This window comes from Blennius ocellaris, assembly GCF_963422515.1.
Source record: "Blennius ocellaris genome assembly, chromosome: 8".
Classification (NCBI taxonomy): Eukaryota; Metazoa; Chordata; class Actinopteri; order Blenniiformes; family Blenniidae; genus Blennius; species Blennius ocellaris.
In genome coordinates, this window is record NC_137657.1 from 9,930,224 (window position 1) to 9,957,483 (window position 27,260).

General features: G+C 40.9%; 1 protein-coding gene across 1 annotated transcript; it reads right to left on the bottom strand.

Annotated features, from left to right (window-relative positions):
* Positions 1–3,668: 3,668 nt before the first annotated feature.
* Positions 3,669–21,432, bottom strand: LOC308133508 (diacylglycerol O-acyltransferase 1-like). Its single transcript, XM_080500912.1, has 17 exons — positions 21,112–21,432; positions 19,018–19,105; positions 17,220–17,260; positions 16,680–16,765; positions 13,138–13,190; positions 12,488–12,593; positions 9,028–9,156; positions 8,346–8,414; positions 8,161–8,264; positions 7,703–7,741; positions 7,507–7,548; positions 7,367–7,411; positions 6,786–6,898; positions 6,536–6,601; positions 5,510–5,597; positions 5,320–5,382; positions 3,669–4,443 (listed from the first exon to the last, which is right to left on the bottom strand). The coding sequence occupies exons 1-17, from the start codon at positions 21,342–21,344 to the stop codon at positions 4,294–4,296; spliced, it is 1,515 nt and encodes a 504-aa protein (XP_080357038.1). The 5' UTR covers positions 21,345–21,432; the 3' UTR covers positions 3,669–4,293.
* Positions 21,433–27,260: the final 5,828 nt, after the last annotated feature.

Sequence of the window (27,260 nt, forward strand, 5' to 3'; positions counted from 1 at the left end):
ATAAAGCACAGTGTTTCTTAAGAGAATAATACAAATAGAAATAGGAAAATTCACAAGTGTTTCAGAGGACTTGACAAATAGAATTTGAGTGAGTGATGTAATGAATGATATGGGCACGATTATGAGAATCATTTACGGAACACCAAAAACTACAAGTCATTTGTTTCTTTCTGACACTTGTTTCTCTTGAAGTGGAATGTGGAAAGACACGGGCAATAGCAGCCTGACTTGGTTAAACTTGGACGGTGGAAAATCTGTTATACATTGTTAACAATAAGGTGAAATGTTGAATTGAAGCAATAGAAGGAAGCAAATAATATTCAATGAAAGATAGCACTATTAATGAATGTATTAAAGCCAATCCGATCCATTACACTGACAGATCATACCTTAACTTTTTTGTCGGATATTTTAAATTGGAAACACATGGATCTGAATAAACCAGTGAGCAATTAACAGCCTCATTGAAATTAAGGACTCAGACAGTTTCTTTACACCTGGTCCCCAGTCCTCCATCCATCCAGCACAATGAGACAGGCTTGTGTCTCCTGGTTTCCTGTCGAGAGACTCATCATCACTCACTGCTTGTCAGCGTTTCTCGGAAAGATCCGGAATAACGGATGTCGGGAGAAGACCCATGGATCAACTTGATACCGAGGATGGACGAAAAGAGAAGAGGCACCGAAACAGGAGAGGAGCAGGGAGAAGGCAGAGGACAGAGTCTTACTTTTAATGTGCAGTAAATATATGATGTGTGTTTGTGTGTTCAGGTATAGAGAGAATTGATGGTGGAGGGGTATTGACAATTTCAATACTGTTTTACTCAACTTGCCCGTCATTAGATGGTATATTTGTGAGGAATGAGAGGGAGATGGATGGTGAGATATGAGTGCACTGAACCAAAAGCTTACTTTTGGCCAAGATGTGACCTGGAGAGCCATGCTTTATACTCACAGCCATCTTAGAGTCATTGCCCACCACTAAAAACTATTTATTCATGAATAAAGTAAAGACTTAATAACTCCTGAACCTCCTTTATATGATTTTTTTCCCTCCCTAATGTGATTCAGATTCAGGGAGTGCAAGGTTCAAAATGTCAGCAACACTAGTAGCTCAAGTTCTTATTTGGAAGTCAGAAAAGGGAGACTGGTGAAAGCATATAATAAGATTTAGTTTTACTGTGAGCAGGTGTTCTATATTGCATTACTGTGTATACTCCAAAGCTTCCTGTCACAGCTCTGCTGTGGCGCAGTCCCTGCTGACCATTGTGTGACTGTATGTCACACTCTCCGAGCACACTCAGTACACACAGGCCTCCAGAAACCTCGCCATCCGACTCGGTCTCGCTGTTTAATTCCCTGTCAACCTGACAAAATACAGGTTCACAGTCTTGCGCTCACACCACTGTGTGAGAAATGTACAAGGAAAGACAGACAGACAGAGCGAGAGAGAAGGAGAGAGAACACATTGTTCGTTGTTGTCTTCACTTTAAAATTCAGCCTGTTAAGTAGTCTGGTCATGATGAACAACATGGGCGACTAATGATGACTCGTTATACGTGAACGTCTGTGACTAAATCCTGGAGTGTATGAAACAGGGTGGCAGTGGATTTTGTGCTCAGAGAGAAAAGGAGTCAAGGTAAATTGTTATGAGCAAAAGTTTGTGTGAACTCGTATTTGTGTGATCGCTATGTGATATATTGACAATCTATGGGTATTTTCAGGAGGTCAATTGAGTACATGAGATTGGTTTGGCTTCATATTTGGGGATTTTTGGTCCGCTGGAGCTTCAATAAAAGTCCTAAACTGTTGTTATTGGATGGAACTAGTGGTGTCGCCAGCAGCCCAGAGCTATTTTAGAGTTATTACAAGACGAGAGAGAGGAGTCAAGAGTTTGTGACAATGCGGATAGCCACGGGCAAAACATAATCATCATCATCATGATAGATTTGTTGGACTCACATCACTGCCTGGAGGTATTCATTTGTGATTACGTTGTTTGCTCTGTATTGTTGAACACAGATCAGTGTTAAGAGCTGGAAGGAGTGTCTTAGGAGTCGGACAGGCTGTGGACGTGATTGCCAGCGTCCACAGCGTGATACAATGTGACTTACAACACGGTGCGCCCCGCTAAACTGGCAATAAAGAGCCACTGTATTTTCAAATATTTGGCTACAATAGTTCCAGTGAAGATGAAGTCCTGAGACAGGTAGATGAGGTTTGTTGGTTAAATTGCCCGAGCCGTGACTGGAAGAGTGTGTGACTCTCTCTCTGGTTCCGCTGTGGTGGACTGGTGACCTGTCCGGGGTGTACACTGCCATCACTGCCAGCTGGGATCAGGGTGAGTCCAATAGCTGATCCACTTATTTAACACTGTTTGTCTTTCAACAGTTCAGACATGTGCCGTCAACTTCTGTCAGGTGAAAACTTCAGTGAGCAATTTAAGGCAAACAAGAGAAATACTTTTTCGTCTTACAAAATTGGTCTGTGACCATTTGTTGGAGTTGAATACCAACAATATTCTCCTCTCTTGCTCTATTTCATTTGCTTTTTCTTCACTAATCTTCCTTGGGTGTGATTTTAACATACACTGATTAAATCAAAATTACAAGCCATGTTAAAAACTAAAATACTGGTACAAAATTTTAAAAAAAAACTCTTCTTAATCTTAAGACAACAATGATCCCTTTTAAGAGACAGTGAGACTTTGTTGATTTAAAGCAGGGGTCTCCAACCGTGGTCCTCGAGGGCCCCTGTCCTGCATGTTTTAGCTCTCTCCCAGTTCAACACACCTGATTGCAATGAAGGGCTCGTTATTGGGTTTTTCACAACCTTGGTGATGACATCATCATTAGATTCAGGTGTGCTGAAGCAGGGAGAGACCTAAAACATGCAGGACAGGTGCCCTCGAGGACCAGGGTTGGAGACCCCTGATTTAAAGGAACATTTAAAGCAACTTAAGATGTGATTTACTATTTTAATAGCACCTTTTTTTTTTTTTTTTATGTATCAGGTGTTTCTTTGCTTTGAACAATTTCCTTTTCACTGTTCAGAAGCATATCGGTTAATGGGCATCGATGCAAAAGACGGCAGCAGTAAGCTGAACACTGTAGGTGGATCACCTACTTTGCAGGTAGAGGAAGTGAAGCTGGCCTCATTAGGAGGATCAGTGGCAGGTGTGTGTGTGTGTTGGACAGAGTGGCGTGCTTCTGGAGAGACAGGAACCAGACTGTGTCAGTGTGTGGATCCTTTCTGAGATGACATTGGTACGAGTTTTGTTTGATCGTTTGGGTGTTTAGTGGCAGAAGCAGATAAGGCCTGAGATTTATGGTTTGCATTTGGTCCGATTAATGATGATCCAATATTCAAATGGATGAAAATCAAGGAAAAGCTGAATTTTGGGCCATACACTTTGAGTACAACATATTTGGAGCAATGAGACCCACGTGAAAGCATTGAAAAGCTGTATATGACCCCTTTAAGGTTTACAACTAACAGTACTTGTTTAACCAAATAGTACACAAAATAAGTAGTGTTGTCAAGAGTCCTCTATTGCCATCCAGACTGATTGCTGTTTAAGTGAGCATTGAAGCAGAAACAGAAAAACAACTCAACATTAGGTGAAAACATAAATGTCAAAACAGTTGTTTTTATTTATAATAGATACAGTATACACAATGAAATAAAATGACAACCCTCCCACCGTACATTCAATTCTTCTTGTGGTGCCGAAACCTACAATAACATAAGACCTTTTAAAAGCCCAGTGGCGCGAATAAACTGTCAATCATGAATCTTTACCGTACCTTCCAACAACACGCTAGTACAACATTAATCTTTAATGGAATCCGTCCATGTTGAATACCATCCAGGCACAATTGAAGCTGCGCAAGACATAAAAAGCAAGAGAGTACCGGCAATCCAACATGCTGTTGATCTTCGAGTAACTATGATCTATGAAATTTATAAAGTTCAGCCTAAACTGGCCGTCACATTTTTCACATGATAAAAATTGCCTGAGCAAAATGCAGCATTATTATTATATACCTTCCTCCCTCAATCACAGCAGCGGTTCAAGATTCACACTTGTATGTAGAATTATCATCTTAAATGATCAGCTCATAGCGACATTCACCAGAATACGTCTGTGAGCTGCACCGTAGACTCGTGGTCGTTTGTGCTTGAACAGAGGGAAAAAACCAACAATCGGAGGAATAAAAACATGGAAGTTGTAAATCTGATCTCATAGATTATTCTAATATTGTGAGATGCCCCCTGTAATGAGTTCCCAGCATCAGTTGGCTTCTTGTATGTGGTTCAGGACATAATAGTCGTGGACGTACATCAGGACAGTGAATGGCTGACCAATGATGATGGTTATCCACACCGCAGCGTTGCCGTAGTTACCACGCAAGAAGCGGCCAACAATCCAGGCTAGCGGAAGCTGATGAGTGGACAGAAAAAAAGAAACAAACAAAAAAAGGTAATTAAACAAACGGTAACATGGGGAGACTCTTAGTCTCCTCCTATTGCAAGGGCAAAAACTGTTCTGACATCAGAATCACATCAATCACATCATATTGTCTGCCCAAGCTGCCGAACAGGACGAGGGCAAAACAAAAAACAAACTTTGCTAAGTGATTGTGTTTGACTAGTCACGGCCTCACAATTTCTGTGCATATTTTTCTGATCGTTATTGTTTGTGTGCATGACTCAGCACACACTCTGTGTTATCAAGCAGATAAAAGAGCGACAACAAAAGCCATTTATGCTGCCTGTTGTCCTCACCAGTTACCCGGAGCACAGCAAATGCCCCCTGCTATGCTAATGAGGCCATTCATTAAGGTAATGATGGTGGAGACAAGGCCAAACACCAACAACACCTTTAAAGAGCCCCACAGCTGACAAAGGGAACATCATCACCTTGTCTTTAGAGACACACACACCCTTTATAATAGATAATAAATGTAGAAATGAATGGGCATTCTTAAATTATGTATTATTTAAATTAAAAATCTCACCTAATCTCATGCCCTACTTAAGTTTTTAATTGTTGTTTTACATGTCCTTTTTATCTGTTGTAACGATTCTGCTTTTAATCGATGTGAAGCACACAAAGCATAGACATACACCCTCTAGATTAGACTCGAGATGTGAGATTTTTGCAAGAGCTGCAAAATGTTTTCTCATTTCTGAAACAAGAATGAGAAAATCAGACTCTAATAAAAAGAGTGCAGTGAAGTGAACCACGTTAAATATCCCAGTCAGGAATAAAAACTTAAGATAACAGTCTATTTGTGAGTTGTGTGTTTGGTCTTACCTGTACCATCATGCCTGTGAACGCCCAGAGTCTGAACATCCTGAGAGGAACGCTCACCAGGTACTGACAGAAACAAGAGACGACATTTCATTTGTTGCATTTATATACAATACAAGCTGGAAAATTAACCACTGAGGTGCAATGCAATCAGCTGAGAGCAGGAGTGTCTGGTTTTACTTTGTGCTCTCACCTCGTGGAAGAAGGCTGACAGGAAGAAGACGGCTGATTGGCTGATCATCTTACTGACTCCTCTTCTCAGCAGCGGCTTGTAAAAGTGACTGCAAGGCATTCAGAAAGGAGGGAAGACAATGAAATGAGGGATCATAGCAGGATTATGCAAAAACATTTAATATAATGGAGTTTCCCCTATTATACAATTCAATGAGTAAAGCTTCCACATATATATGAATTATCAAACAAAGTCACATCTATTAAGTCTTTTTCTTCATTCATTTAAGAACCAACAATGTAATAATTGACCATTTTTACTACAACCATAAATGTGAGCGATGCGTAGTATCTATCCTCAATGAATGAACATGACGACTGTTATTCACTATACCTAGTTTTAATGAGCAAACTGCACAAAACCTTTATTCGTTTAACCTTTATCTCTATTATAATCAAAATGTTACAATAATGGATCAAATATTCCATTAATGCAAGTTATTACCTTCTGAAAAAGGCCAAAAATGATTACATTACCGGTATTATGGCTGTTATTATATTTTCGGTTTTATAATAGTTTTACAATATACATAGGATCAGATGTTTTCAACCAGAGGCCGTAATTATTACCAGTTACATTTTTTTCAATCGCGAGAAACATTGGAAATAGTGTAAAAATAACAAACCAATCAATACGGGCCTGTAAATTTTATATCATAAAAACAAAAACACTTTATTTTACTCTCGTGCTGTAGGCTGAAAAGCTTTTGTTCCTTCTCTCTCTCACACACACAACAAATAAACACAATACAATTTAAGTAAAACATATTTACTTTGTCTAGTTCAATGTAACCACACTATCTGCTCCCACGGATGTGTTACTGGAAACTCCACTCATTCAGTTACAGCCAATTCAATCAATTTCCCAAATACATCAGTGAGCCTTGTAAAGTCTGCCTTCCTGCATTAAGCCAAACCGCCGTCCCCTGCGCTCAGTCCTGCGAATTTCATTGCTCCCATAAAGTGTGTTAGTGTGCGAATAATTTACCGCAGACACCACTTGTGCACGGGGATGTTCCAGTTCTGCCAGAAATATGTCACTGTCTCAGAATTCCTGGAAAAAGGAGTGTCGGCGAAAACAATGCTGCACATTACAAGCTCGAAATAACAGACTGACTGCAGTTCAAATCAATACAGTTTGCATGTGAACCCACTCCGCTGCACCACAGATCTGAATACATGGTGTGCAGTGACTCGAGTTCTGAAGCGCCAGAGACGGTAACGCACTGAAAACTCACCACCAGTCATTGTAAAACTGCCTGTCTCCGAAGCGCAGCAGCTCAGCTGCGAAGTTCATAGACGAGTGGAAGAACCAATAGAAAAACATCAGCCACAACAAGTGATTTGGAACCTGCAGAGAGAAAGCGACGGCGCAGCAAAGAGTAAAACACGCGCTAATCAGACAAAGTTCATGAATAAGCACATTAACTATACTGCTACAAAACTCCACAGTCTCTGGAAAGTCACTGTATATTATATGGACGCCCAGGGGCACGATTGTATACGCGATTAAAAGTGACTATGCTCTTAATTAGCTCTCTGTAACTTTTGAGTCCTGCAACACTCCAGATTGTTTCCTAAAATGAGCAGTTAAAGCATCGGGTGGCCTCATCTGGCCTGGAGAGTCCCACTGTCTTAAATATTTCATTCATTTACATTCCCACTGAAGATTTAGCATCACTCTTTGCCATTACCAACAAAACACAAGTGGTTTTTAATGAGATCTGTGTATAAGATGCTGTTTAGGTGATATAGGTTCTGTTGTTAGCCACTAAACAAACTCTGTACTTTTATTTTGGTTGGTTTTTTTTTTACTTACAGCTAATCGTAGGAGTCTTTCAGTCATCCTGGACAGATCCATGTCCTTGCAACAAAAAGAAGAGAAGTTGGAAGTTAATAAAATGCACGGCAGCACTTTGCATCATGGCCTGATTTTTACTTTCATTTTGCCTGCCTTACTTCCAGTGGCTTCATGGAGCTTTGAATGACGGGAATCATCCACTGATGGTGAGAGAACAAGAATAATAAATCACTTTCAGGCACGTGACCTTAATATCAAGACAATACCGTGTCATTTTCATGGCATTCACACAGCTTTAATTGCAATTGTTTGAGGTATGTAGTTGTTTAAAAGAAAAACATCATGAGATTGTACCTGTTGGGTCAGGAAAACTAACAGCTGGATGAAGAACATCTGGGGGGAACAACACACAAATGTGAAAGAAACATTCAGGAAATTTTAAGTGATTCTCGGTCAAATAATGCGTCGCCAAATGTCTGGATCTCGGTTAGTGGGCGAAAAAAGAGCTGAATAACTTATGACAAACATGAAAACACTTCAGCACTTCTTCACCACACCTACATCAATCAGCTCTGAAAAACTAAGGTTCTCTCTTTATCTTGAAACTGTCCTGACACGTGTGAAAAGCAGACAGATGGACAAATGTGATGACTTGATGTGGTCTGATAAGGGCTGAAGTGTAACAGCTGGACGACTATGTCAGATCACGTTTGAAACTGCAGCTCTTGTCGGGTGTCCCTGCTCTGTAATGATCAGCATCTAATGAAGTGGTCCAATCAACAGGCGAGCAACTGCAGCGTGACTATTCTCACCATCTCAAACAGTCTCCTCAACAGGAAACTCATACGAACGCTCGGAGATCGAGGGAAGTTGAGCTCGTAGCACAAAGTCGGAGCGAAGACAAAGTAGTATATATCTAGAGAGAAAGGGAAACGCGGTGGTTATTGTATGTGACAAATTATAATACAATACAACTTGATTTACGGGATACGAGTACCTCTGATGGTCAGGTTTCCAGGGTAGCACACTTTGGCTTCGCCTCTATTTGCATGCTGTGCAACTGGACCTGCAGCAAACATTTAAGATTTAATTAACACAAAGCCAAAAACAAAAAAAAAAGAGGAAAACAAATCATCATGGATGATTTAGTTTAATAAGTCACTACAGACAAATACAGGTGATGTGCAGCAATTACTGAGGAAATGAAAAACGTGTTCATGCAGCATGTTGATGCTTTCTGGTTTGGTAAAGAGCTGCAGTGACAGCTGACTGCCAGCAGGTGTCACTGCAATAGCATGAACAATGTAGTGAAAAGATCTGCAGGCCTATCTTGAAACATTACATCATTTAAGAGTTAATTGTTGTGTCACTTAATCCTACATTCACAACATACTATTTAACAGGTTTAAAGCATTTTTTTTTTTTTTAAATATTGATTCTGATAACTGTGTCCAAATAAAAGCAAAGTTTATTTAACCCTTATGATTCTGATCATGGTAAATATGCCTATATCTGCAAAACTAAAATCCTAAAAAAAAAAAGCTGTAAATACTTTAGGCTATGAATGATACTTTTAATCAAAGACTTCTTCTACAATTGTACTTCATGTAATCGTGCGGTCCTCTGCAAAAAGTCCGTCGTGTCTTTCCACAGAGTGAACAGCTGCATGCATGACTTACACGACAGTGCTCGGGTCAGTGTCTTGGCCTTGATGCTGCTCAGCTCCCTGCACCAACAGTTGACGTCTTTGTAAGAGTACAGCTTCAGGAAGAGAATGGTGTAAACGCTGAGAGCAAATGTACCGCCAACTGGAAAAGATGGGACAAAGTGACGGTTGTAAATGTTGTGATCAGAACAATCTTGTAGTCTAAGAACATCTAAAAGAAACCGGAGACAAATATAGACGGCAGAGATGAGAGGGAATAAGTCAGGGAAAGTAGATGAAATGGTGGGGGGGGGGGTGAGAACAAAGTCAAAATGGAAGGGCAACAGAATGACTGTCACTTGTTTTTGAACAAAAAGGAAAATAAATCATTTTAATCCAGTATTTAGGAGTCTTAATGTGCCAAGGACATTCTTACAGCACCATGTTGTTCACGAGCGTAGCTCTTATTGTGTGTGCACTGATAAAACCCCGGCATTCGTGGGGTTTTTGTTTTGGCTAATCGGGGAAAACTGATTTGAAGACGGATTATTAAAAGTATTCAAAATAAAGACAAAAAAAAATCCGTAAAAGTTTCTCTCGCTGGGTTTTGTTGATAGTCGCCATATGCGTCCTGCAGAGGCATCATGCACACCTATTGTCGCCCGCTTATCACTAACTCAAAACACAAAAAAACGGGTCGTTCGGCCAGCGGGGTGAGGAAGAGGTCAGAACACCTGGCATCAAACCACAGCACAGCTCCCACATTAACCAGCTGTCCCTCGGCCTCAGCGTGGCTCGGAAACGGGAGACAATGAGAGGGAGAATATGCCAGAAAGGCCATCAAAACTAATTAATTTGAAATGATTATTGAATGAGAGTGAAGCCACAAAACCGTTTTATACACTATTAAAACTGTTTCCACTGTGAAAACGGTTTGTTCATCTTCTTCTTTCTATTGAAAAGAGACTTGAAATGGCCAAATAACACAAAAAAGATGAAAAAGAAAAAGTCTCTTTCAAAGGCTTTTATTTTTTTTAAATGATTTTCAATGTCAAACAATACAACCCTGAATGTAAAAGTTAGAAAGCTCAGGGGGGTTTTTTTCTTCTCATTTTGAGGTTGTATAAACAAAGACAGCATAAAAAAGTGACTATTGTGGAATCCAGTTCGAAAATTAAGAAAAACATCTGATCAGTTTTTGGAAAACTAGTTAAGACGAGAATACAAATACTTCATTAATCCCAGAGGGAAATTCTTTTACAGCATTGCTCTACACAAGGTAAATGGTAAAGAAAGAAATTTAAAAAAGTCAGGTTGATCAACACTTTATTGCTTTCACGAGAAGTTTATGTCTGTGGCTGAACAACAGTTTCATATGATGAATGTCACGTGATGTCAAACTCGTATGAAACATGACAACGTGCAGCACTTCACACGCACACTCTCGGAGAGGGATTTCCATCAATTGGTCTCTTCACAAACTAGATAACTCAACACGATGTTATTGTGATCATCAACTTGTGAATTATATTGTAAATGAAGGCCATATTAAATAACATAACGGCTCCTACTGAGCCATGCTGCATAATTTATTATTCTCAATAATATTCCCTGGGCCTATTACTGTAAACGGATGGCGGTGCAGTGAGATGAATCACACTGACATTAACACACACGTCTTCATCCACATTTCTTTTACAACAGTTTGGAAGAAGAAGAAAAAAAACAGGATACAGTTCAATGTATTAAGAAAAATATAGACATGTTTTGAAATCTTTTTCATTTTGAAAAGTTGACAATAAAACCATAATGTTTTCACTTCATTTTATTTTGGTAACCACTCCTATTACTTACACACACACACACACACACACACACACACACACACACACACACACACACACACACACACACACACACACACACACACACACACACACACACACACACACACACACACACACACACACACACACACACACACACACACCTGCCCTCTGTCGTTGCCCTTCCTGTGTGAACAGCAGCGCAGAGAGAACAACAGACAGACAGATGGAGTGACTCCTTTACTCCGTCGCCTCCCAGTGAGACAACAGATGAGAGGAGAGGAAACCAAAATGGGACTGAAAAACAAGTAACATTTTTCTCTTTACTGTCGTTAAAAAATTGTACTGGCTAAAGCTTGAAGAGTAAATGAGCCATGAAACAACTCTGGACGTTGAATTGTCACGTTAACGACATGTAACACTGTACTGTGGATCATTTAGGGGTGAAGTGACAAATGTGACCTTGACAGTGAAATATTTACACGTGTAGCTCTCGCATTGGTCTTAAAGGACGGGCATGCAAGTTTTATTCAGTGAGAATTTTGTGCCCTAGGTGGCAGCAGTGAGCTGCTGTTCCTCAGAGTTTAAGCAGCTTGTTGTTTCAGTGCACATTAAATATACAGTTTTCATTCGTGTCCAAATCTGCAGCAGCAGAGTGGTGGTGTGACTCACTGCACCACCTTGTGGCGCCAACTGATATGACAAGACCAATCAGGTTGTGGCTGTATGGTTACAACTTACAACCTTCTACTACAAAAAGATCATTTTCAGATAAATGTGATTAGAAATACTGCAAACTATACCTTTGTCGTACTTTAACCACAATAAGAATATTTTGGGGATGATGGCATAGTAATACTTTTTACATATTGTACGCGTTAAAAAAAAAAAGGCCCGTGTTTGAAGACATTTTCTTTTTTGCACATAACTCTCACTTTGTGGAAGAATCTGAAAAAATACCATAACCTGACTTATAAAGTTATTCATTCACAAAACACCGATATTCTAGTGGATGGGTCTGTATTCTTTAACAAAAAAAAAAACCCTACTGTCACTACTTTTATGGCGACTGCCATCCTCTCAAAGGTCATGATTTAGTATTTCTCAGGTATTTTAGTCATACCGTGTATGCAACTATATATGCAACATATATAGTCATCATGGGTGAAGTGCATGCTTTGTGGAAGGCCACCATGGTTTCTGTCAAGCAGCCTGATAAAGACAGAAGAAGATGACCTTTGGATGAGCCCGTACAGTAAACCACACCCACTCTGGCATCTCCTGCCTCCCCTCCTCACTTGTTCTTTCCTTTCCTCTGTCCTCCTCTGTGCTCCTCCTCCGTTTCTCGGAGCCAGCTGGAAGTGATCCAGTCATGACCAACTGGTCCATTACCACTAACCGACTCCAATTATGACTCCGTATAAGAGATGTCTTTTACTGCACTATCAAACTGGTTGACTGTTTCTCTGAAGGGCAAGGATATAAATGTCCCCTTAATCTTTATTACACTTACATTATTTTCTATTCCATACACATGACTACATTGTAAACCACCAATGAATGGATATCGGATTGCACCTTAATATAGATTACTACTTTAGTCATCGTTTTGTCGGAGTTATGCAAGACTGCAGAGAGGGCGGCTTAATACGGTGAGAAACGTTTTACCTGGGGTCACGGAGGGAACGAATAGGACCACTGCAGCAGGGAATGTTAGCATAATTGCCATGTTAACGCAATGGAGCAGAAATCCCAGCAGTTCGCTGAATGAACCCTGCACAGAAAGAGCAAAACACAAACGGCAAAAAAAGAAAAAAAAATGTTTCCGTCAATTCCTGATAGTATGTCATCCCACTTTTAACCACTCTCACCACAGACTGCCTCCAGTATCAGATGCAGATTTTGAACTATGGTTGACCTCATTCTGTAAGACGGCCATTACAATACAGCATCCCAAAAAATTTGAATTCCAAGCATCTGCTTCGTCTGGTTTTGAAACAACTGCAGATCACATTTGAAGTTGTGGTGGCCTAGTTAAGTTAGAGGGGTAAAAAAAAAAAAAAGCTTGTGATGTTCCATATTCATGCCAAACACACACAGACAGAGCATAACTGAATATGCCCTAAATGCAGATGGTGAAACTAATTTCTCATTTTACCATTTAACACTTGCAGACGCAACTGGGGAGGGTCAGCTAGTCAGTCAGTTTTTAGAGAACAATTTTAGCAAAATAATCCCTCGTGGGAATTGTGGAAGTGCTTTGAATTCAACAGCCGAGTAAAAAGGCCACAGAGCTCCGCGTCGCTTTCTCCACTCACCTTAGAGAGCTGCCGTTCAGTGTAAAGTGCCACCAGGATGAACACGTTGGACACTGTGGAGCACAATGAGGGTCAGTTCATCTAAAACAGCCACCATTGTCTGCTGTACTTTCTCATCAACAAGATTTAAAAAAATAAATAAATAAATGTCATAGAGTTTCATAATTCCCATGTATTCCCTCAGTTGGAGTCTGTGTTTTGGCTTCCTGTGGGAAATGTGGATATTTTCCTTGTGTGGGCATGTGTTTTCTCCAGGTACTCTGTTTTTTTTCCTCCCACAGTCCAAATAGGGACATTTTTTAAGGCTAAGTGGTGATTTTTAATTTCCAGGGGGTGTAAATGTGTGTGGTTGTACTCTGCTTTCCCCTGAGGTAACGTGCTGTGACCCTGAGTTGCATAACAATAAGTGAATGGTTTTTGGTCATAGCTCAACAAATAGAAAATACAAACAAGAACAAAATATTGTTCACTTCAAACGACAGAGAAAAGAAATAAGTTGAAGTGGCTTATTTATGCCAATTTCCTATATATCCATATATCCTATATATGGCTACCCTACTATCAATTGTTATTTCACCATTATAATATCTAAACTTCTATGTTTTTAACTTCACTGATTTGTGTGGACTATGTGTATGAATTGGAAACGGCAAAGGAATTGCTCCCTAACTGATAAGATTGTCTGAACTGAATCGATGACAAGTGAAGACACTTCTCATCAAAGACACAGGCGAGACACGAGGACACATTAGGATTTAACCATTTATAAAGTACCTGATGCAAAAATACATTTACTAGTTGTGTTTTTAAACATGTTTTTAGTCTCGGATTGATAGTCAGCTGATTTCACAGCCAAATCCTCTCGCTCTCGTGCACACCACACTCACACCCACGCAGTCCCAGATAGGCTATTCCAGACTCTCACATGATTAAACAGAAACACCTGATGAAAGAAATGAGGCAGCAGTAACAAGGCATATGTGTTTCACAGCACACACCAACTGCTAGACAGCTGAGCGACTGGGCCAGTCGGGAGATGAGGCTGCCTGGCGCACACATACATCACGTTTTAGTCAACACTCCCATTAGTTTTGATTTCCTGTGCTTATATTCGACATTAAGTGATTCTCACTCGTTCAGCACCTAAACTGGTTGCATTGGAGATGTGAGAAGATAAATTGGTATAAATTGCTTAAAAAAAAGATGTGTTTCTTCTTTCAGAACGATGGCCTGCGCAACATCAAAAGAGCTTATTAGATACCTCTGCCTATAAATGCATCTCGGGGGAATCTAATAGGTCTCATATTTAATGAGGGGTTTTGGTAAATGCAGGTGAAGCTTCAGAAGCAAAAGGCAAGTTGCCTTTCTTTTACAATTTATTCACATTTTTGGTGAATTGGGTGTAAGCGAGGGACGCATCTTGATCAAAAACATTTCCCTGCACACTTTTTCTTTTTTTAATGGCACATTATTATGCATTAGAGGCTGTGTTGTAGGAGGTGATATTGTCGCAGGCGTGGTTTTTACTGAAAGGAAACTTACAGATGACTTCAGAAAGTCTCCAGTAGGCAGCATCCCCGTTACCCTGACGACTCTGCTGAGGCACGTTGATGGCATTTAATTGCAGCGATTGTTAGATTTTAAAACCCTAATCAGTCATTAGCATATCAATCCATCTCTTTTAGAGTGAACAGATGTGCGCACTGACAAGACAGTTTGATTATTGTCTTGTCATCAATCCAGTCATCTTTGAGCTTTGGCATTCCAGTTTATTAGTCACTCAGTCATGTAGTTGTTTTCTTTTATAAGAGGCACTGTGTAAAAAAAAAAGAAAAAAAAAGCAGAATGTTGTGACAAGAAACAAATGCCCAGCAGGCAAATCTGTTTTTTTCATCTGACAACAACCTGATTTCCCCTCATAAAGCAAGCTGAGTACATGAAAAGACTTTCATCCGACCTGTCATAGTCTGGAGTTATATGTGATGAAGCTAATAGCTTCATGTGATTGTGTTATTTATTTTACTCGTACTTTCTTCACTCATCACACATGCTTATTGCTCCTATTCCTGCTTGTTTTTGCCCCATCAGAACATTTCAAATTAGAAACTAACCACGATAACTTTTGTCTATTTAAGCCCAACAACTCTTCTCACCAGCATCTATTCTGAATAATCAATATAATAGAAGCTAAATCCAGCTAATTACAGAAGAACAGTCCATCACAGGACCAACACATGGGCACAGGCGATGATGCCTTTCGCCTTCATACCCTCATCTCGGAGTCACCAAATAACCCCAAATGCGTGTCTTTGGACTGAGGGAGGAAGCCGAAGTATGCAGAAAAAACCCATGCAGGCCCAGGGGGAACGTGCAAACTCCCAACAGAAAGGACAGAATGAAGGAATACTCTTGCTCTTGGTGTCAGGCTTTCAACCGGAAGACGAAATGCAGGTCAAGCAACAACTTACTGTATGTAGGGCACATCTCTACTAAACTTTCTATATGACGACACAGGTCACATTTAACACTATATCACTATGACAGCTACGGAACACACAAGAATTGCGTTATAGGTCCTATGTAAACCCTTCATCACGTCTCTAGTTTTGATTCATTTCAGCATTTTCAAATCCAAACGGCAACAAGCTGGGCCTTCCGATCCCGTCGATAACCTGCTACCTTTCATCAAGTACTGGGTCACCATCGGGAGATACAGTGTATTACATTTCCGGGTCAGGTTTAAACGTAAAACTTTCCCTCCTTCCAAACGTTGCACCACTTTTCTGATAGACTCTGTGAACTATGGTCCACTCATTTACTCTGGTTGGTTATTTGTGTGTAGGAGGGTGTGAGTGTGTTACTTGCTGCAGTGACTGTCTCGGTGCCCTTTGGGAATGAGCTGCTTTACTGTCCATGCTACTGTAAACAGCCTCCCATTCTCACCTGTCTCTGAGCTATCGCCTGCGCAGGCATTTACCGAAACTCCATCCAGTTCTCCTTCACTCCACCTCCCTCTCGTCCTGTCCCGCAGCCCTCCTCTTTTCTTTGTGTCGCTCATTTCATCACGGCATTCTTCCCTGTTTATGAACCCTATATGCACATTCGCTCGCTTAACTTTCTTCCTTTAAAAGCCTGTACCGGCATCTCCAGCTCTCTCTCTCTCTCTCTCTCTCTGGTACTCCTCAACTTTCTACCTCTCTCGCTCTCTGCGGGAGAGTTTCAGTGTGCAGTATATAGGCCAGGTGATTGTCCCTCCAGAGACACTGCAAGCTGCAACACTGCAGACTTTCACTGATATATACCATAAAAATAAATACGGGGGGGGGGGGGGGGGGAAGTACACCATGCACCTGTTTACGTAAGCCTTAAATGAGGCAGATCAACAACCTACATTATTTAAGGAAAGAGACCTGAAACAGTCGCAGTCATTTCAAACAGTTTTTAACTATTTTATCTGATCCATCGCAAAACTTAATTTGACATTTTGATTTGAGTGTTTGCACTCTCGATATAATTTGCCAAGTATTTAAAAGTTGACCTACCAATCACCAGGCAGGCCGCAGGCCATCTGTATGGATCATTCAGGAACAAGGAAATCACCTGAATAGGGTCGACCAGAACTCCGTACCTGACAGGCAAACAAATCAATGGATTATAATCAAAAGTCTTGATATATTCTAAAGAGCGAGTGAAAACTGTCCCATACATGAACCCCCAGGGGATATAACGAAAAGAGAAACTAAACTATTCCAGTGAGGTCTAACAGGCCTGAAATTGGCTCTCCTTTGTCAAATGCAATCTTTATTGTTATGGCACAAAATCCATTTCCTCCAGTATTACTAAATGACGAGGGTAAAGAAGCTCTATTGTCAATACAGCAATAAAATAAATCTGAAGATAAGTGAAAGTCTTTTGTTACGGCAGAAAGCATCCGGGTGATTTTTCTAGGATTTGATGTGTATGTCAAACATCCTCTTAATCTCTGTATAGAAAAAAATAAAATCACTAAATGGAAGTAGTGCAGAAAGCCTCTTGGAAAAAAAAAACTGGTAATAAATAATCTTCCAACAAAATGTACCCACCTTAGGAGGTTTTCTAAGAAGAGGCGAGCGTTACTCAGCACCTGGAACAAAAAGCAAAGTGTCGAGTCACGTTTGATTTGTTGCACAGTGATATTGCTCCTTTTTTCTTTCTCTTGACTTACATTCCTTTCACTCGTCTCTGTCAATTCTTTTTCCAATAAGTGACTTAACTCGTTGTTTCATATCACTCCTCTAATGCTTTCCTTGTACATACATCCAATTATTCCCCTCTTTCTTTCTTTCTGTCTCATTTTAACATCATTCTTGTTATCCTTCCTCCACGCTCCCTGGCCATGTAAATGAAGTGTAATATCTCATTATCCAACACAAAGCGCACACGTTCGGTCTAAATGAAGGAAAACCACCTATGATGAACTCGTGTTAAAAGATCAGATTTAATTAAGGCTTTACTACTCTCATTTTTGCTCTCACAGTCTCTGTTCACTTATGTCTCATTTTCTGCGGTTAGATCTGCAAAATAATAATCTTGACAATACAACATTTTACTGTATTTGAAGAATATGTTTCATATTTCAAGAACACGCACGTTTCACCCCATCCTCACAGAGTCATCTAAATTCAGGTGAATATGGATACAAAAAAGATTAACAATATATAAGAGCTCTGATTATTTAAATGACCAGCACTGGGAAACCTTGCTCATTGTTAAGGCCACAAAAACCTTTTTTCCTAGGACCTGTGGGAAAACTGATGGGTATTATAGCAGGTATTGAAAAATGTATGACTGTAATTTTAATGAACACGCAATCATTTGGTGGTGTTGTTTTTTAATACCCATGATATAATCGCAGTTGTTCAAGTGTACTTAAAATAAAAATCAAACATTGCCCTGTTCAATGGATAATTTGTAAAAATTGCCTGCCGAGTATTGATGAGGGAGGCAGTATGTTGCCTGCAGGCTGGAATTGGAAAATAGGGTGAATTATTTTCCTTATTTTACATGGTTTTGATTGCTTAAAGTGTATCAATCTTTGACTTTTAGTGTGTGTGTGTGTATATATATATAAATATATACCCTGTTGAAAATAAAAACCAAAATTACATTGGAACAAGGGTCAGGAGTATAATTGTTCTCTTCTCTTCTGTTCAGGCAAATAGGCTTTTTTCAAACATACTGTACTTGTACTTTTTTCTTTTTTTCATCATGTTTTGATGTTGTTCTCCCATCATGGAACTATTACTGCAAACATCTCTCTGGTCATTAACAGGTTTAAATGCAAGTCTGACTTATAAGATGCAAACATTAACACAAAACCCATACAGCTGGTGTAAAACCATGTTGCAGTGGACAAAGTTATACTTAAATGAAAGAGTGAGCTCAGTTTAATTAGTGATATTTAAGTAATGAATAAACAATCCAAAAAAAACCCCAAAAGGTTAAAAATATCCTGCAGTACAAAAAGCTCAAGAATGAGGTTAAATGACAAACCAGCTGATCGTGTTCTGTAATTGTAACCGAGTGGATAAAATGGTGCGTTTACCCTCAACTGACAGAGAACACCGGTCGATAGAAACGATTGAGAGCAGTCTTCACCTCCCACATGATGAAAAAATAAACTATAAAACCCTGCACTGCTACAGTGACGTTATCAGTTGGTTTATAACTTTATATCCATTCAGTCGTCCGACAATAAAAATAAAACCTTCGATATGAAGTACTTCTTTTAGAATTAAAGAAAAAACCATCAACCTGATGATCACACTACAAGAAAACCATTCTAAGAGCGTGACAGTCTGTGTGTGTGTGTGTGTGTGTGTGTGTGTGTGTGTGTCTTACCAGCATTACCACACACCAGTTGAGCAATCCTCTATAGTTGCTAAAACCACTGGACGAGCTCAGAAGGGACTCCTGTCTTTTGTGACAGCTGATGAAAGAAAGCAGATGAATATGAGACAAATGGAAGCGCCGGCTGTCGTTTGGCTCCAACGCATCACATGCTGAATTTTGGAAAAGAAGGACGAGTTATTTTCATGGCGACGCATTTATGTGACAAATGTAAAACAACAGGTGCAGCATAAAGGTTTGAGAATAAAGCTGGTAAAGGAAAAATAACCAATTGACTAACTGGATAGAAACAAAAATACAAAGAATTGATCGATGTAGAGCAGACACGACAGCTTATCTATTTAATAAGAGCTATTGTGACATTAAGAAGTAATGTTTTATTCATTAATTCTCTGTCTCAGGACTGTTTTGCCATTCAACATATCACTATCATATTTTCCTTACGACAATTTTGTGTCGACTTGTTGTTATTTAACATAAACCTGTTGTAATTTAGCATCTCTGTGGTCGTTTAGCACTCGTGTTTCTGCACCTCTGTATATCTCTGTGGCAGTTTTATTCTCCTTACAGGCCTTTTGTTTCACTTTATGGTCATTTTGCACTTCTTTATGATCATACAGTTTGATTTTGCTGTCATTTTGCATCTCTTTATGGTCATTGAGCAGCACCGTCATCATTCTGGGTCCCTTTATAATCACTGTGCATTGCCCTGTGGTTTGCCGCTTCGCGATTATTATGTGTCTCATAATTAATTTGTATCTCTTTACAACAGTTTTACACTGTTTACATGGTTTGATGTCATTCAGTGCCTCTGAATTGTGGTTGGGTGTTTCAGTAGCCAAGCTGTTTTAGTGTCGGTTGTCATTTTGTGTCTTTTTAACATCTGTTAGTGTAATTGAGATCATTTTCTGTCTATTGGGGTTGCATCTATAAAATGTTGTCTCCATTTTTTTTTTGTATTATTGAATCTTTTTGCTGAATTTGACTCTAAAGTTGCACTTACCACTACCCTGCATGTTTCAGATGTCTCTTCTGCTGCTACACACCTAATTCAAACAAATGAGTTGTCATGAGGCACTGCAGAGGCCTGATAACAAGCCATCCATCTGAATCAGATTTGTTGGAGGTGGAGGGACACATCTGAAACATGTAGGACAGGGGGACCCGAGGAGAAGGATTGAGTAACATTGGTCCTGCTCCTGTAGATCAGTCCAGTAATCCTGGAGCTGAGATTTACCACAATTTCAAGCAAACTGACTTGATTGCAATGAGGGGCTTCTGATCAGACTTTATAAGAAGCAAGGTGATCAAGTTCAGTGGTGTTGAGGCAGGGAGACAGGACAGGACAGGACAGGACAGGACAGGACAGGACAGGACAGGACAGGACAGGACAGGACAGGACAGGACAGAATAGGCCCCTCCAGGACTGGACTGGACAGGACAGAATAGGCCCCTCCAGGACAGGACAGACTATTCCAGGACAGGACAGGCCCTTCCAGGACAGGACAGACTATTCCAGGACAGGACAGACTATTCCAGGACAGGATCACAGACTATTCCAGGACAGGACAGACCATTCCAGGACAGGACAGGCCATTCCAGGACAGGACGGGCCCTTCCAGGACAGGACAGACTATTCCAGGACAGGACAGGTCAAGAAAGAACAGACCCCTCCAGGAGAACACAAGACAGGACAGACTATTCCAGGACAAGACAGGCCCCGCCAGGACAGGACAGACTATTCCAGGACAGGACAGGCCCGTCCAGAACAGGATAAGACAGAACAGGCCCCTCCAGGACCACCTAACACTGAGTCCCATTCTGAATGAATGGGCTACAACTGACACTGAAGTAAACAAGGCTTCGCTCCAGCCCACGTCCCCAAACGACCCTTTCCCCTCGGCTGCTTTACTTCTAAACAGTCTCCACTCAGAGACGAGGTATTGTTTTTTTCTCGTACGTATCTCTCCGGAGTTAAATAATGAAAATAAAAAAGCTAAACTCGTTAGCTTTCCCACGCGCTACGTAGAAAAACTTGTAGAAACACAACTTCTCCAAACTTCTTTTTTTTTCTCTCCGACTCACTTCATTCGTTCACTCAAGTCGTTCCGGTGTCTCCGTTTCTCCGTCTTCGCCGACGGACGGACTGTCTCCAGCAAATATTCCAGTTTTTTCTCATTATCCTGCCCTGCGGGTCCAGCGGGCGCTGCGCTCTGAGTGGCCGCCGCTGACCTCCCGTTCACCGGCTGCACGCTCGCGCCTCGCCCCGCTGAGCCGGTTCTCCTCTTGCGAGCCTGCGCAGGGTTCCAGTCCCCCATGATGAATGAAGCAAGGGCAAAAAAAAAACAACCCAAACAAACAAACAAAAAAACCCGCTATAAGGAAAAAGTGACCTTCAACTGTTGATCGCAGAGAACAGCATTGCCTGTCGCTGCTGCTGTGACACACACAGACAGGGAAGTTGAACAGGTTGCCAAACAATCCGCCCAAAGCTCGGATTTCCTGAGTTTACGTCGCAGCAGAGTGGAGGAGTGTTTGCATGACGCAAGGCAGCCCGTACTGCTACTGTCGCTGCAGCACACTGTAGCACACACAGGTGAGACATACTCCAGGGCTGGGCGTGGGCCTGTGCTGCAGGTATGCACAGGATAATGCATATAATACTGCAGGGATATGCTTCACTCCCTTGTCAAACACCAGTGAATGTGTGAGATGCATGCTGCATGCAAGACTGAACACCAGAGCGATGGCAAAACAAGCAGATCAGGGTCCTTTGTACGACCCCCACCTGCAGTTTTCTTTATCAAAAGGCCTCTCGTGAGGAGATCATTTGTCATTTTGAGCTAATTCCTGTTGACTTCAGGCAGTAAGTGATCAAATCCCATCAGTTGAAACAGGAACAGGGTTGAATTTTCAGATGGACGCTTGTTAACCTATCAAAAGTCACATTTATGCTGCATATAGGCGCTGTACAGCTCAAGTAAGCTCGAGCTCAGTGCTTGTGAAGGTTTTCCCTGTGTATAGATGGATTTTCTCCTCCCACAGTCCGATTCTAAATTGCCTCAAGATTATGAGTGTAAGTTTGTAACAGCTTTGTGACTGTGATGGTCAGGCACCCTGTGCATGGTGTACCTCGCCTATTGGCCATTATCAGACGGGATGCTTGCCAGCCCGAACTCGATGTGGCAAATAGATCGATACAAAAATGATAATAAAATCTATTTGCTTGCAGAATGTGCTCCTGTTGCATACTCAACCTTGGTCGGCTGTAGTCTCAAGCAATACCATTACCAATAGGTTATCAGTTTGAGTCCTTGAGCGAAGCCTTTAATCATACAACCTGCATCTGAAATAACATCTGGTCATGCAACAATTGCAAAAGTGTTCATGATCAAGCTGGGTCACAGGCAGTCTGCAGATTCAACATGTCTTAAAGTTAAGTCTTGCCTCAGGCTTAAGGCCTTATTAGTGAATGTTCCACTGGCAGGGGTTAATGAGCACAAGGGTGAGTGGACCTGGAATATTAAAACCAGATCCTTTTTTTTTCATACAAGAGAAAACTAGATCCAGGAAGCAACTGGAAACCAATGGTGAGGTATGATAATGAAAGTATTATGTGGTGTTTTCAACTAGTTGCATATAGATCATGGACAGAGGTTGAAATGTGCATGAGATTAAACATGAGCAGAGGTCACCTTGGAATGACATTTGCACTTTTTCTGACTCAATGACTTTACCTACAGCTGTTCATTTTCTTTAGTGTCACTAAAGAACCTGTCACACACCTGTGATTGATCTGAATCGAGCTAAAGACAAATTTTCTCTTCTCGATTTCAAGAAACATGTGAAAATTGTCCAAATCTCAATTTGATCTTTAGTCGAATCCTGTTATGTTCAGCAGATATACAGTGAAAGAAGAGATCTTATTTTGACTTCTCCTTTCCTCGCTGTGCTGAGGCTGATTATTTGCAGCTCAGTCTGACAATTCAGAGCTGAGCCTGAAGCCACTTTTCTCAGTGAAGTAGTGAATAACCTCTGATTAAAAAAATCCAGAAAAGCCTTTTTTTGTGTGTGATTGCACCACTAACAGGACCCAACTTCACAACAGCATTTCTGTCCCCCACCCCCCCATTATCTATGATTCTGTGGTGGAGCATTAAAGCCACCACTCCCTGAATAAATGTTGGCTGCTGGTCCTTAAGAGGAAAATCTTCAACTGTGTGGCCAAAGTACTTTTACAGTTCAGGGATTATTAATTCCCCTTAACAAATTGACTGAGTGGTTCAGTTTTAACCATCCTCCTCAAAAAAACTAAGTAATTACATTGAACTCTGTAAGTTACAATTGTCTTGATGTGAAAGCCTCTTTGAAATATACCGAGGATGCCCTCAGCTCTACGTGTTTATCCATACTACGGCGTGAACTGATCAGTAGCATTGATCCAGCCTTATCAGTCCTCACTGTCGCTGAAGTTGTCTTCTAGAATAATGAGGCTGTCTGCAGTCGTTTGGTGAAGAGACCTTGAGGAGAGATCTGTGAGAAATGTATGACCAACTGTCTTATCTCCACGCCCCATGTTTTTCCATGAACCATTAAAATGCATTAAGCTTCATCTACATCTTTTGGCTGCCTTCTTTGTAGTGACAGTAAAAAGATTAAGAGACTGGTGTTTGTTGGGTATAACAGCAAAATCCAAATTGCTCCTTCATATACAGAGTTTTTTTGGAGGAGGGCTGGAGAGGCTTTTCTGACGACTTATAATAATCTTCCACAGGGAGGCTAAGTGTTGTGATTCCCCAGAGAAGACGTCTCAACAGAGCAGCAGAGTCTACAAACCGCCTCTTCCAGCCTGCCACGTGAACCAGCAGGGGGAGTGCAAGGCTTAAATCCCGCTTCTACCTTTTGGTGAGTCAGACACTGGGTTTGTGTCATAGTTGAGCTTTCAATCCCTCGATTTATGAAAGTGTAACTCTTCATATCGGTGCTAAGATATCAATGTCATTCTCAGCTGAGGAGTGAGAGTACTCATTAATACCGACAGCTCATGAATGTAAAATCCTTGTAAGATAGCTGCCTATTTCTTTTTTCCATAATAATTCAGTAAAGGAATGTTGGGTTTATTAGTCAGAAACATGGATCATGATGAGCACAGACTTAGTGACTTTTCTTTGCGGAGTGCCGCAGCATTGCTGTTGCGTGCAAGTCAACCAGTGCTGCACAGATCAAGTTATTTTTGATAACAGCCAGCCATTTAAAATTTAGAGAATAAGAGGTTTTAGCCCTGTATTATTCATGGTTACTGTAGGGCCTTAAAAACGGGGGCTTTCTGCAAGCTTTCATCCAGTACTGAGAGAAGCACCTGAAAGCACCACAAACTTCTCTTCTCATGGATCTTTGTCTTGTACTTTACCCATTTTATGTATGACATATCTGTGAACCCTTTCACCTGATGCACATATTGAACAATTGCATATATCTTATGCAATTACATTGCAGATGGCAGTTTTTCTTTTTGTTTTTCAACAAAATCTTGAGATCATTTGCTTTGTGCATCATAATCTAATGCATTAAATAATGCATATTAGATTAAGTGTATTGTTTTGAGTCTGACTATTACCACCATCACTATATCACAGTGTTACTGCTATTAATGATCTAAATTATTGATTCATTCTTTTTTTTTTTTTGGGGGGGGGGGGGGTCTTATGAATGTCAGAAATGGTTAAAATAGAAAGTCTACCAGTGTCTCTAAAAGGCTGAGATCCAGACATAAAATGTCTTGTTTCTTTGGACAGTTCTGACTCAAAAGATTATCAGTCCATTGTTGTGGTGGACTAATATCCACATGAAGAAAAGGGTAACAAAAGGGATGAATGAATAGTCATTCAATAATTTTTAGTTGGGTCACCTAAATGCTTATTGACTGAACCTTTGAGGACTAATTTGTTGCTGCTTGTGGGTTTTTTTCTTAAGCTGTACAAGGTTAGAAAAGCTTCATGGATAAATAAATAACAACAACAAAAAATGCTCCAGATATGGGCCATAAGTTATTTTGCAAGTAAATACTGTGTGGCAAACGTTCATCGAAGGGTTAAAACCTTTACGTCGAGCTGCTTAGCCATCATAGCTTGAAGCTCACGAAGAAGAGTGAAAGACTGCGTGATTGAAAGAGCAGGGCGATGGATACAGAGACAGATGATAAATATAGAGACGAAGGAACAAGAGAGAAAGAGCAAGATGGGTGGGCATAAAAAAAGGGAGGAATTTCACTCTACAAACTGTATCTCTCGCTCCCTCTCTCGGTCTTGCTCTCCCCATCTGGAGAGACGGGGGGAACGAAAGATAGTGTTTGCCCTTGCAGGTTGTAATGAAGCTGTGGAAGGATAGATGACTCACTTTAACACAGGCAGAAGAGAAATACACACTCCAACATCACTCAGCTGACCTGAGTGTGTTTGTGTGCATGTGGGTGCATTTAGAATAAGGCCTGTGTATCCGTGGTGGTGATTGTAGGAGTGTGGTCGGAGTGTGTGTGTGGCTCTGACAATAGAGACTGATGCTGATTATATAGGAGACTGGAGCAGTGATAAAGACGTCACTCGACAGACAGACAGAGAATGAGTGCACTCTTCATTGAACAAGTACACATTCTGCATGTGTGTGTGTGTGTGTGTGTGTGTGTGTGTGTGTGTGTGTGCTCATATGCATCTGCAAGTGTGCAGATGTGAACCTACGTGCAGATAAGTCATGCGAGTCTGCACTTTTCCGTTCATTAATATATGAGCGATGCTCGCATGGTTTTAGGCAAGTAGCAGTTCAAGCATGCACCTGTGAGTGAGTATGTGTGTGTGTGTGTGTGTGTGTGTGTGTGTGTGTGTGTGTGTGTGTGTGTGTGTGTGTGTGTGTGTGTGTGTGTGTGTGTGTGTGTGTGTGTGTGTGTGTGTGTGTGTGTGTGTGTGTGTGTGTGTGTGTGTGGCGTCCTCACGGAGAGACATACCGAGGCGTCACTACTCTGTTAGGGGGCTTGGCGCCACGTCAGCAATTCTGCAGTTCAGCCAAGGACTCCTGCAGACTCTGTCCATCCATCTACACACTTGCGAGGAAGGGAAAGATGGAGAGGGGAGAGAGAGGAAAAAGAGAGGGACGCACTGCCTGCTCGATAACTGAAATTGAGGGAACGTGAAAAGGTTTGGATGGAGGGATGAGTGATTTCAAACTTTCTCTATCCGTGTACCCTGGAATAGATGTGCTTTTGTGGATGTCAGGAGGATTACACCGTCATGTGACCCAATCATGGTCCATCCTGGAGTTTTGGCCGTTGCAGGATTCAAAATTACTTAGTTCTCGTTCCCCTGGGGGAAATGAGCTCCATGCATTCACTGGGCTTTCTCTTGGCTTGCTCTAGTTGAAAAACTCTCCAGTGGTGCGGAGATCTACAGATGCAGTTCTTGTTGTCAGCTGTGTCAAACAGCTGGTCTTCGAAGAGACTCTCCTCACTAAATCACATGCGACAATGTCTTTGTTGTGTATAAACATTGACTCTTTCTCTGTAGCTCAGGCGTTTGTGTCTGCTGTTTCTTAATATAGCCAATTTACTCTTAATATTGTAGAATTTATTGAGTGTTGAAGCTCTGCCTCTAAGGACATTTACTTGGACTATTGATCATTTAATGGTTGTCAGTGGTGATTAATAGTCTCACTGAGAATGCTAAATTTGTGAAAAATTATATCACTTTGTAAGCCTGATAATGCAGAGATTTTTTTTTCTTGTGAGATTTTTCATCACAACAGGTCAATACATTGTTTGGAACTTGTTGAATATTTAAAACTGTGGCTACCAATCATTATTGATGGCTTGATTTAGTTTTTTCTTTTATGCATTGATATATATGGAGGTTGTCCTTGAGCCAACAGGGTTTACCTTGGTCACTTTGTCAATTGCTGGCTCCACGTCGGACATCTGTTTGAGTCTATGTGTGTATATAGAATGTATTTAATGTGGTTTACGTGATCCATCACATTCATCCATTCACGCAATCATGAAGATTTGGCAATGGCTGCCGTGCAAGGTGCTTGCTGAAGGACATTTCTACACCTTGGCAGGGTGAGATAAGAGACGCTCTACCAACTGTCCAAATGTTAGTAAAGTGATGAGCTGAGCTACGAATTAAGAGCCTGTAAAGAGGATTGTTTGCTTTTCAAGTATGGCATGAATTGTTCATACTTACGACAGA

Excerpts from the sequence above, each read along its gene's own strand:
- LOC308133508 (XM_080500912.1), bottom strand. The coding sequence starts at position 21,344 with ATGGGGGACTGGAACCCTGCGCAGGCTCGCAAGAGGAGAACCGGCTCA. Across the intron at positions 7,549-7,702 it reads TAGTTTTCCTGACCCAACAG|TGGATGATTCCCGTCATTCA; the intron begins GTACAATCTCAT and ends TCTCACCATCAG. Across the intron at positions 5,383-5,509 it reads TGTCAGCCTTCTTCCACGAG|TACCTGGTGAGCGTTCCTCT; the intron begins GTGAGAGCACAA and ends TGTTTCTGTCAG.